The sequence below is a fragment of the Haliotis cracherodii genome, unplaced genomic scaffold (genome assembly GCF_022045235.1).
Source record: "Haliotis cracherodii isolate W230 unplaced genomic scaffold, xgHalCrac1.p SCAF_13, whole genome shotgun sequence".
NCBI classification, from domain to species: Eukaryota; Metazoa; Mollusca; class Gastropoda; order Lepetellida; family Haliotidae; genus Haliotis; species Haliotis cracherodii.
In genome coordinates, this window is record NW_027266268.1 from 14,993,865 (window position 1) to 15,005,349 (window position 11,485).

Below are 11,485 nucleotides of genomic sequence, written 5' to 3' on the forward strand. Positions count from 1 at the left end.
ACCTCACCTCCACCGTATTATGTACTTCTAGATATGATAACGAAAATTAACCATTTGTTATATAACATTTTCTATTTGATTGCTCCATCAAAATGAATTTTCTTTAATACTTTATCCCTATAAGCATATGGCACACATATACGACTTTACCTTGACAATATCAGCACCTACAGTAGGAAATGTGTGTCAACTGCAAATAGAAACGCAGTCATTTTATTTGTGCTGCTCTCAGATAACATTTGATATAATCTGCTTTTACGCGATGCGAGAAGGCAAACAGGCTAACACGGTTACTGGGGTGGGTTTTGTTGAGTTGGGTTGAAATGGGGTTCAACGTCACAATCAAGATTCTTTCACATACACATACATGTAAACTGCCTGGCAAAAGAAAGTATACACTTCAAAATTGAACCTGATAAAAAAAATTACGAACGTCATCAAAACTTTACTAGGCTGAAAACAGTCGACGAAACACTGCAAGCACAACTATGATACCCGTATCAATAGCAGGGGCTGATGGGCAGGTTCTAAGCTGAATAAACAAAACCAACAATCGTGAAAGTGTTTTTAATTTTAAATTGACATTTTGATTCAAATTGAACGATATCAGATCATCGATATACCTGAACCTTAAGTTGAACTTCTTGGCCAAATTAACTTGTTTTGACTTTGCCAGTCTGAGCAGAAATTCCGATTCATATGCAAAAAGAGAGATCAGCAAGAAGGGGAGTACAATTAATGCCACTTGCCAAAATGTCATGCTTGACAGTGTTGATTTTTACATTGCAAGGGGTCAATATAACAGCGTAACCGTCACGAACGGATCTTTTAAGAATGGTCTTTTTCATTTCATGGTCATCGTATTGGATTATTTGAAAAATGTTGATGTTAAGGATCCATGTTTTATTAATTACAAGCAGTCGCTCAGACAAGTGTGTGCTCTTCGAACGCGACGATAAACCAATTTCACTTTTGCTTTTGGTTCATATTTCACTGTCACCTGTATGACAGTAGTGTTGATAGCTCCGGGCCATGGCCAGTGTCCTACATCAGCTTCGTTGTCATGGATCAGGATGGATAATACATGTCAATAGCTATCAGATCACGTCTATCAGTACTTGATGTGCCTCTCCACGACTGGCTTGGCCTGTAGACGGAGTGCTGAAGCTCAGTAACAGTCGCCCTCTTCTCGGTAGATGATTGTGTACGAATCAATAGGTTCTGTTCCTCATCTCTGTGTGAGTGAGTCGGATTTAACGCCGCTTTTAACAGTATTCCAGTTATATCGCGGCGTATCAGCTTAATGTGGGAGGAAAGTTCGAAGTGATGCAGGTCTAAGACGTTTACCACTTCGATGAAACTCACGAGCACGGGTATGGTTCTGACAAACCTAGAAACATAATCGGGGCGAATCGGGATTTGAACCTACAATCATAGGTTTCTGGCGTGCCCAAGGGACGCAACTCTGCACAGCGAATCGCGGCGCCTTAGACGACTGGGCCACCAGACTGCTTATCATATCAAATTCGTTTGGGACGAATTATTTTCAAATATGACTTTCATGAAGTCATTTCTCATTGGCAAATATACGCCGAGATACACGTCTGTCAATGAATATGTCATATTCGGAATCACTAGCTGAGGTGTTTTAGCGTTGTTTCCAGCTTGATGTGCCGATCTTATTTTGTGAGATAATAACTTCCGCAAACATTGAGGGAAAGAATTCTACACTCAATAATGTCACTACCGACAAACATTAATCTGTGTCTATACATCGCTACGATCTGGGGCACTCCTTGTGTGGACAGTCTTATGAAACATGCCCACTACAGGAGATCTAGTGATGGGATTGCCATTGCAAACACGACTACACCAGAGTGGGTTTCTGATCTCTTCTGCCTTGTAGATACCTTAATAGAGAATCGGAAAACGTCTCTAACAACGCCCGAAACAATTCAATGTTTCACAAATCGTGCAGATCATGGTAAGCGAAGCCTTTGGAAAATCGTCCCCAGCAGAAAGGTAAATATGATTTGAATATGAATGTCATAGTCCTAATTAAGCAGCCCGATGTAAATACTGAATACTTCTTCCGGTTTTGTCTGAATTTGACGGCCGCCGTTTCACATTTCTTTGAGGGAAACTGCGAGGGATAGGGATGGGTATCATATCATGCAAATACCCTTTCATCATCCCGAGGCAAGGGAGTTAACTGGCTATAAAAGTCCAGTTTCCACCCTTGCTGAACAAGCTGGTATTATGGAGTTTCATTTTGGCTGGGCTAACAAGTCTATGTATAGTCCAATCAAAATCGCGCAACGAAATCGAAATCCAGTTCGTAAACTGTCGTGCGGATTTCGGTCGATTGCAGGATTTGCAAAACATGTGCACCGCCAACTCGTTGTCAACAGATACTTTCCAAATCTTTTCATGATTTTAATCAAGGTGCTCACGTGATTTGATGCACTTTGAGATGTAAGACCTGTTTTATCACAATAAAGGTCTTGATTTCGTATTGACTGGGCGCCGCCGATTTGTTTGAATAAAATGCCAGTGATACGAGAGTAGGAATCTTATTGGTCCATAGGAGAGGTTTAAAAGGGACATAACTCGTAGTAACCACTGGTGGCGCTACGATCGAGCCCAGGAATACGGGCCTAGTTCGGCAAGAGTGGAAACTGGATTTTTATAGTTAGTTAACTCTCTTCCCCTGGGAAGATGATACCCTTTAAATCCTTGTGAATTTTATTTGGACACATTGACCAATCATGTCAAAGGTCAATATCATCATCGTGGTGAAAGCCTCAAGAAAAATACCTTTAAATTTAATTAAAAAAGCTTACATGTCATGCTCAGGGCTAGGCCCGGATCTGTAATAGTCAAGAGTCATGTTTAAGGTGAAGGTCATTCGTAAAGTACGTTTACCATATTCATTAAAATGACATTTTCTGCAGATTGTTTAAAATATTTTCTGCACGCAATGGTAATATCATTTGAATACTTATGTATGACAATTGATAAAAACATTCTGGTAGCAGTGGTATTCTTTCAACAGTGACCTACATTCAATGTGTAGCATGTGCTAGTTTTTCGTGAGGTTTTTTATAAGTTTTTTTTGCTGTATAGCTCTCAGAAATTGTCTTCAAAATACTTGTCACTAATACTGAAGGTCAGACTCACTCTCAAGGTCATTTTGAAAGGTAGTTCCTCTTTATTTACGGGGAGTTGTCGGGTAGCCTAGTGGTTAAAGCGTTCGTTCGTCACACCGAAGACCCGGGTTCGATTCCCGACATGGGTACAATGTTGAAGCTGCGAAGCTAAAAGCGGGGTAAAGCCATACTCACTCACTCTTTATATACGGAACTAACCGCCTGTGATTGTATATGTTTGTAAGATCAAACAGCGAGGTTTTCAGACAGAAATAATGAAGTATGTGATCGGCTGAAATTGGGGGTCAGGGTCATTAAACGGGAAGTGCATATTACTTTCATATTAGGGTAGCTAGAAACATTGGATTTTCTGTTTATATCATGCATTGCATTACAGATACGTCCCAAACACAAGAATGAGGTCATCTAATCAGACATTTATGATACTGTATGGTTAATGTGGAAAGAGGCATATCACGTTTTGTTCGAAAATTGCACTGTATATGGCATGAAGCTTCTCCAACCGACATAGGACTTCCTGTTTCCAAATTGTACCACACTTAGTCAATCTCATTAAAATCAGATCTTAGTTACGCTACCGCTTCACAGTGATCAGAGGACACCTTATTATCTCTCATCCGACCAATCAGAGCGTCGCTTACCAGATCGGGAAAGCGACAGTCAGGATGTATTCTCTAATCATGCAACCTCGTAAAGGTTAACACGGGGTATTCCGAAAGACAGTTACGGACTGTACGGCTGATTCCGTGAAAGTCACCGTCTGTCTCTCCTTCAGTGGGATAAACATTTGAAACGAAAGTGGGGAGTGGGAAGTACTGCCATGCAATCCCTGCTATCTGTTAGACATTCCAGAATTTTCTTTTGTTCAGTTTTCAAATTTTGAATGGCCATCTTTCAAACCGTAGTATGACATGGAAGTTGCCAATTTGAAACTAGTAACGTAAAGCTCAAGAGAGCTGCTCTCTGATTGGCTAATCATTGTAAGTCTTTTCTTTGGACGATGGAATCTCGCGAAAGATCGTTTCGATGTGACCTGTATTAAGGGAATGTCCTCAGATCGTTGTGTGGCGGTAGCGAGCACCAAGATCTGATTTTAATGAGATTGCACATTGGGTATATGTTTTCCTAGACAGTGACGTGATGAACTTAAAATCCTTATAACTTTGTTATTAAGGTAGCTGGAGGCACAATTAGGGGGCTTCCAGAAAAGGGTGGAGGTGAGGCGGCTTCTGATATTGCACGTCATGTTTACACGTTTCTGGCTTCACCTGAGTATTTCTTTGCAAGCTGGTTCAACGACAATATATCAGCATGTTGTTTTGTTTCTTCAGGTCATCCATCGTACACACACAACAAAAACTGCTCTGAAAGCACATATTCGTGAAAAGAATGGTGCTCACAAGACGAGCCGAAAGCCCGCCAGGTCAGCTGTGAAAGGTACACGCACAATACGCTATATCACATTAACAGAGACAGTTGTGATGGGCGCTGTGCTGAGTAGCGTCCCGTACACATGCTGACATTTCATTATTCAAGATTTCGTCCCACATTAATCTACATGTGTGTACGACCCGTGAAGATCCGGAGTAGAATAGGTCTTCAGCAACCCATGCTTGCCGTAAAAGGTGACTATGCTTGTCGTAAGAGGCGACTAACGGGATCGGGTGGTCAGGCTCGCGGACTTGGTTGATGCATGTCATCGTATCCCAATTGCTTGGATAGATGTTCACGATGTCAATCACTGGATTGTCTGGTCCAGACTCGATTATTTACAGACCACCGTCATATAGCTGGAAAATTGCTGAGTGCGGCGTAAAACAGCAAACCAACCAACCAACATGTTTATTACTGAAATACAGAGCACGGTTAAACCCATGTCACTCTTGCTTCGCGAAAATTCCAATATCTCAGGCAACCTATGCTTTTCGTAGGGAGTGACTAAATGATACATTGCGTATTATCGTATCCTAAGCTCTCAAGCCTGGCTACTGGATACATGTGGTCTCCTTAGGGATCTCTTCTAACCCCGAATATCCATGGGATAGCACCCGCGGTCATACATGTATGGCTGTAATTTTACGTGTGGCATCGACCATCAAAACAGACAAATACTAGCGTTTGTTTGTTAATGTATTATTTTTTCAGAGAGTAAATATAGCAAGTCATCGTTTGTCCTGATATTTGACATACCAAACAAGATCGTCTACAAACTGAAGGAAGGGAACAACCGGCATTATACCAAACATGTGTTACCTACGAGCGACCGCTTGGTAGATATTGAATTTTCTGTCAAAGAAGGCAAGGTCTTATGGGTTGGACAGTGGAAGATCATGGCAACTCGCCTAAAGTCCAACCTCAACGCAAATGACATCTTACCTCACAGATGGTCGGAACAAGGTAGGCAGTATGGTGGTGGGGAAGGGGAGCGGGGGAAGCGGCGGAGGTGCGGTGAACTGGGGTTTGACGTCGCGCTCAAGATTATCGCCGTGTGTATGTGTGTGTGTCTCCTTGAAGTTGTATGTGTGTCTCCTTGAAGTAGTTCGGACTAAAGCCTGTTTAATAATGCTAGCCCACTGAGATACCATGCCGCAGTTTAACATGAATATTCCACTCAGACACAGTATGCTGACGTCGCGCTCAAGATTATTGCCGTGTGTATGTGTGTGTGTCTCCTTGAAGTTGTATGTGTGTCTCCTTGAAGTAGTTCGGACTAAAGCCTGTTTAATAATGCTAGCCAACTGAGATACCATGCCGCAGTTTAACATGAATATCCCACTCAGACACAGTATACTGACTCCGAGCCTACCAGTTCTTGTTTTATCCAATACTGACGGCTGCCAGGCAGGGTTACAACAAGTACCCTCTTTTAACGTCTTTTGGTATGACACGCCCGGGGATCGAACCCCCAACCTTCCGCTCTCCGGGCAGACGCTCAACCACTAGTCTACGGAGGAGACTAGTCATCACGTGGTGGTAACGTTGTACGGCGGGAAGATGAAAACCATGATCATAAATATACTCTTCACACAATGTAAGGGATAGTCGGAAAAAAATTAAAATTTCCAAAATTGTAATAGATTTTACTTTCTAGTAACAGTTGTATGATAATAATGAAGGAATTGAGAACACATTCCAACCGGTAGTGAAGTATGACAGTAGATCGGGGTATAAACATTAGATTTTCTTTGTTACAGCTACAAAACATGCTGAGGCACAATTCTTCTATTATCCAGAATTTTCGGGAACAACATATCTTTTGGGATAAATTCGCAAACACCCCACGACCCCCTTATTAATATCAAATGGTCCGTCTCTAACACACGCCAAAGCCACACCTTCCTTCTGCAGTTGTCTTAAGATTCACGGAGACGTTGGTACACCCTGGCTCAGGTCCAACCATCATACATCTAAAAATTAAACGTCAAAGGGGCGGTCGGGTAGTCTCGTGGTTAAAGCGTTCGCTCGTCACGCCGAAGACCCGGGTTCGATTCCCGACATAGGTACAATGTGTGAAGCCCGTTTCCGGTGTCCCCCGCCGTGATATTGCTGGAATATTGCTAGAGCGGCGTAAAATCAAACTCACTCACTCACTCACTCACTTAACGTCAAACGTCACACTATTCGGAGTAGGCAAAACCGATGTCGCAGGTGACGATGTTGTTGCGTCCGAACACCACCTCTCTCAGGCCCCTTGGCTCATGAGACCTGCCTCACTGCACTGTCTAGTCAGATATCATTGACAAAACTTGGGAAGCTGCTTTTATAGCTCGGATGCTTTTGCACTCCTTTACCGCAAATGAGTATGAGGTGGTGCTGGACAGTCATTGTAACACTGGGTCGTAAAAGGCGACTTTGCATGTCGTAAGAGGCGACAAACGGGATCGGGTGGTCAGGCTCGCTGACTTGGTTGATGCATGTCATCGTATCCCAATTGCGTGGATCGATGCTCATGATATTAATCACTTTATTGTCTGGTCCAGACTCGATTATTTACAGGCAGAGTTGTAAATAGCTGGAATATTGATGAGTGCGGCGTTAAACAACAAACCAACCAACAAACCAAATCACACATCCTTTAGTTCTGAGTATTGTTTTTACAGCAATTGTCAAATTATTGAACACATTTATATGCTTGAAAGCGATCTTCATTTATCCATGCTCGGTAGTTTTGGCTTATTTTGAACAACATATTTACATATACTGGTGGAAATAAATAAGAGAACACTTAGTTTTAGACACAGTAACATGATATACTTCCATGAGTTCCCAGTCTTGCCTACCAAATACGCTTTTGAAACAACGCACCCAAACACATCTCAACATTGGATTCTGACATGTGTTGAATTAATATTAGCGCTATTTCAAATGTACTGACAGTAAAGCTTATTTCCCTATATTTTTCATTTTTTTCCATTATTCGTTTCCATCAGTATATATGTTGAAGCATACTGAGTAGCTATTGATTTCATCAAGACTAGCTTTCTGCCTAGTTACAGTCTCATAGGAAGTACTGGGCTTAACGTGTACGTTTATCAGATTCCACACTGAACATTTCCGAACCACTTTGATTGATAATGTTTCAGATGGACTTCGAATGGTTAGAAGGGACTCAAGTCATACTTTCTTGTTAACCGACCAGCACATTTATAAGTCCAGCTACCATTACTCGAGCCGTTCACACAAGGACAAAATTGCAAATATTGTTTCCCCTTCTCATGCCCAGTTGGATGAAAAACACAGGCAAGTAAAATGACTGTAATGTGATAAATCAGATGTTGAGTTAAATAGTGAGAGTGAGTAAGGGGGGGAGATCAAAAAGAGGATTGACACGTTGTACCCATGTGGGAATCGAGCCCGGGCCTTCGGCGTGACGAGCGAACGCTTTAACCACTCGGCTACCCCTCGCTCCATTCAAATAGTGACCTGCATGGGATGGGCAATAGCTTCGATTATTTACAGACCGCCGTCATATAGCTAGAATATTGCTGAGTGCGGCGTAAAACAACAAACCAAACCAAAACCAAATCATCTGCGGTCTTAGGCTTGACCTAATTGAGATAAGCCTGGCTTAATGCAATATCAAGTCCTTGATCAAACATTAAATTTGACAAGACATTTTAGATCAAAAACAAAAACCGTTAGTGGTTTCACTGTGGCTGCTCTTGTTTTCACGAAAGTCCGTAGTTACGTCTTGACCCGCAGCCCACAGAAGTGATACATGGACAAACCGATAATAGGCGATACGTAATCTGCAGATACTTTAACAAGTGTATATTCTTTATCTGTAGGGAATACTGTTAAAAGCGGCGTTAAACTCAACTCACTCACTCACTCACTCACTCACTTACTTTATCTGTAGATATATCTACTGGACAGAACATTTCACATACATGGCAAAACTCAAGGTGGTCCCGTATTCTGGAGGAAAGCCACGGACAATCACTTCGGTTAAAGTGATGCAAAGTTTTACCATCACCGAAGACGGTAAGAAACCAGTTATTTCACTTTTAGTAGACACACAGCTAGCAGTTAACTTTTTGTGGTTTCCGTCGAAACGAAAGCTATTTTTCAACACATTTCAAACTTCAATGATGAGGTTCGGTTCGTGAATTTTTCACAGGATTGTATACACAGTGTGTCTCCTTCAATGCATACGGTCCAAATGTGGCTTCCGGACACCTCGTCAGAAAGTTTGTACAGTTATGTCAAATACATATAAAAATCTGTAAATTAAAAAGGATAGTGAAGGTATCCGGAAGCAGATTTTCTCCATATTTTGTGTGCAGTAAATAAGATTAATCTTGGTTGATCAGACAGCTGCAATATCATCTGTGTCATTTTATTCCTCAGCATACTCAAAAATTGAGAACCCTGACCATGCAGTTTTTTAGATGTAGACTTTATTGTGAAGAACAAATATGAGTTCTTATGTATCATAGTCATAAAGATTCATGTTCATTCTTTCTGTTTGATCTGAGAAAAATATTGAAATATTTGACCGATCGTCAAAAGGCTTCAAAGGAACATCTACTTGTAATTACTAGTTCTTTATTCAGTTCTGTTCAGTAAATATACACAACTGTACATGTTACCTCCATTCCTTGATCTGCAAATTAGCACGTACAAAAAGGGGCGAATAACGGGATCGAGTGGTCAGGCCCGCTGACTGGGTTGATGCATGTCATCAAATCCCATTTGCGTGGTTCTATGATCATGATATCAACCAATGGATTGTCTGGACCAGACTCGATTATTTATATACTGTCGTTATATAGCTTGAATATTTCTGAGTGGGGTGTTGAACAACAAACAAACAAACAATCGTCATTGTTTTACGCTGAAGGCCATAGTTCCATTGAGGAAGACCGATGGTGTCATTTCACTCGAGTGACATCAATTCTATATTTGCAGTAAATGTAGCATTTCATCATTGAATACATAAATATTTTTTCATCTTCAGGGTTCTATTTGTTCTATTGTGGACCAAAGCCTCGATTTACTCTGATGGACAACTTAAAGAAAGACAAGAAATATAGTACTATCACGGATGAGTGCATCGGTGTTGCCAATGGGGACGACGCACAACTTTTCCTCACATCAAGGCAAGGAGAGTACAAAAGCCTTAAAGGACAGAAAAACAGAAATATTACTATGTTCTTAAACGAGCAACAACTTCTTCTTTAATCAACTGATCTCACGAAAACACTTCGTATCTCGCACATCAGATTCTGGATTGGGTTTGTCAGGCTTATCTCAATTAGGTCAAGCCTAAGACTGCAGATGATTTGGTTTTGGTTTGGTTTGTTGTTTAACGCCGTACCCAGCAATATGCCAGCTATATGTAAATAATCGTGTCTGGACAAGACAATCCAGTGTTTAAAATCATGAGCATCGATCCACACATTGGGATCGATGACGTGCTTCAACCAAGTCAGCGAGCCTGACCACCCGATCCCGTTAGTCGCATCTTACGACAAGCATAGTCGCATTTTACAGCAAGCATGGGTTGCTGAAGACCTATTCTACCCCGGATCTTCATGGGTCTCTGGATTGAGTATTACATGATACATCTTTTCACACGATACAACAGGCGCTGAATAAAGTATTCTGTGTCATGTTCTTATTGCAGGATCCTTGTGACGGTGCCCAGAAAGGGAAAAAGCTCCTGGCATTCCTTTCCATCCATTCGTAAAGGTGGTGTAAAGGTTTGTAATCCAACAACGACGTTAATGTCAACGGCGGTATATGTTTTGTAATGCTATCAGTTGGTTACATTTTATGTCTAATTATTGTTACTATAAGAAGTGCATCGTACCCACACTAGCTGAAAGTAAACAAGTTGAACTTTTTTGTGTTTTTTTTATTTATGTATTATTTACATTTATTATTTTTCAGTATATAAAATAAAAGTAAAGGGCACATGGGCGTTAACACAAAAGGATGCGCCAGCTTACACAGATCACAAAAACCACCTACCTTTGTGAGGCTTCCTGTACATGTATATTATAACCTTGAGAAATAAAGATTCAATCATATCTATTGCCTTCGTTTGCAGACATTAATATGCTCATCACAGCAGGCACGTTGCTGACTACGTTGTGCAATGACGTTGCAACAACGTTGCTTTGTGTTGTATACTACTCAAAAGAAGTTAAAAAAAACACACTGATCATACAACTGTGGTTAATCGGTCATGGCTGGTGGCTATTGCAGCCTTCTAATAATTATTGTGTGTTCTTGTTTTTAGTAGTTCATATGAAAGTTGAAAGAACGTATATTTCTAGCTAACCTGAAAGTCTGGTAAGCTTGTGTCGTCATCATTAGTTGTAAACATCATCAACACCCGTGAAGATTCCGGGGTAGAATAGGTCTTCAGCAACGCATGATTGCTGTAAAAGGCGACTATGCTTGTCGTAAGAGGCGACTAACGGGATCGGGTGGTCAGGCTCGCTGACTTGGTTGACGCATGTCATCAATCCCAATTGCGTGGATCGATGCTCATTTTATCAACCACTGGATCGTGTGGTCCAGACTCGATTATTTACAGACCACCGTGATAAAGTTGGAATATTGCTGAGTGCGGCGTTAAACAACAAACAAACAAACAAACAACAAACAAAAGCTTATGATGGAGTCGGAATCGTCCAAAAGATTCTGCTTTTAGTAGATTTCATATGATTATCGAATGTTTTTTTTCGCTTATTAAATAAGTCTTTCAACTTGCCAGTATGTATTGAGACCCGGCTTTACAGATAAGTACAAGTGCCCTGTAAGTATTTCAAGGACATCAATATCCAGGCATGGAAACCGACAGT

General features: G+C 41.2%; 1 protein-coding gene across 1 annotated transcript; it reads left to right on the forward strand.

Moving 5' to 3' along the window:
- The first annotated feature begins 1,737 nt into the window (after positions 1-1,737).
- On the forward strand, positions 1,738-10,963 carry LOC139458469 (uncharacterized). Its single transcript, XM_071239907.1, has 8 exons — positions 1,738-2,022; positions 4,502-4,607; positions 5,316-5,567; positions 7,754-7,910; positions 8,530-8,654; positions 9,631-9,772; positions 10,300-10,375; positions 10,955-10,963. The coding sequence occupies exons 1-8, from the start codon at positions 1,738-1,740 to the stop codon at positions 10,961-10,963; spliced, it is 1,152 nt and encodes a 383-aa protein (XP_071096008.1).
- Positions 10,964-11,485: the final 522 nt, after the last annotated feature.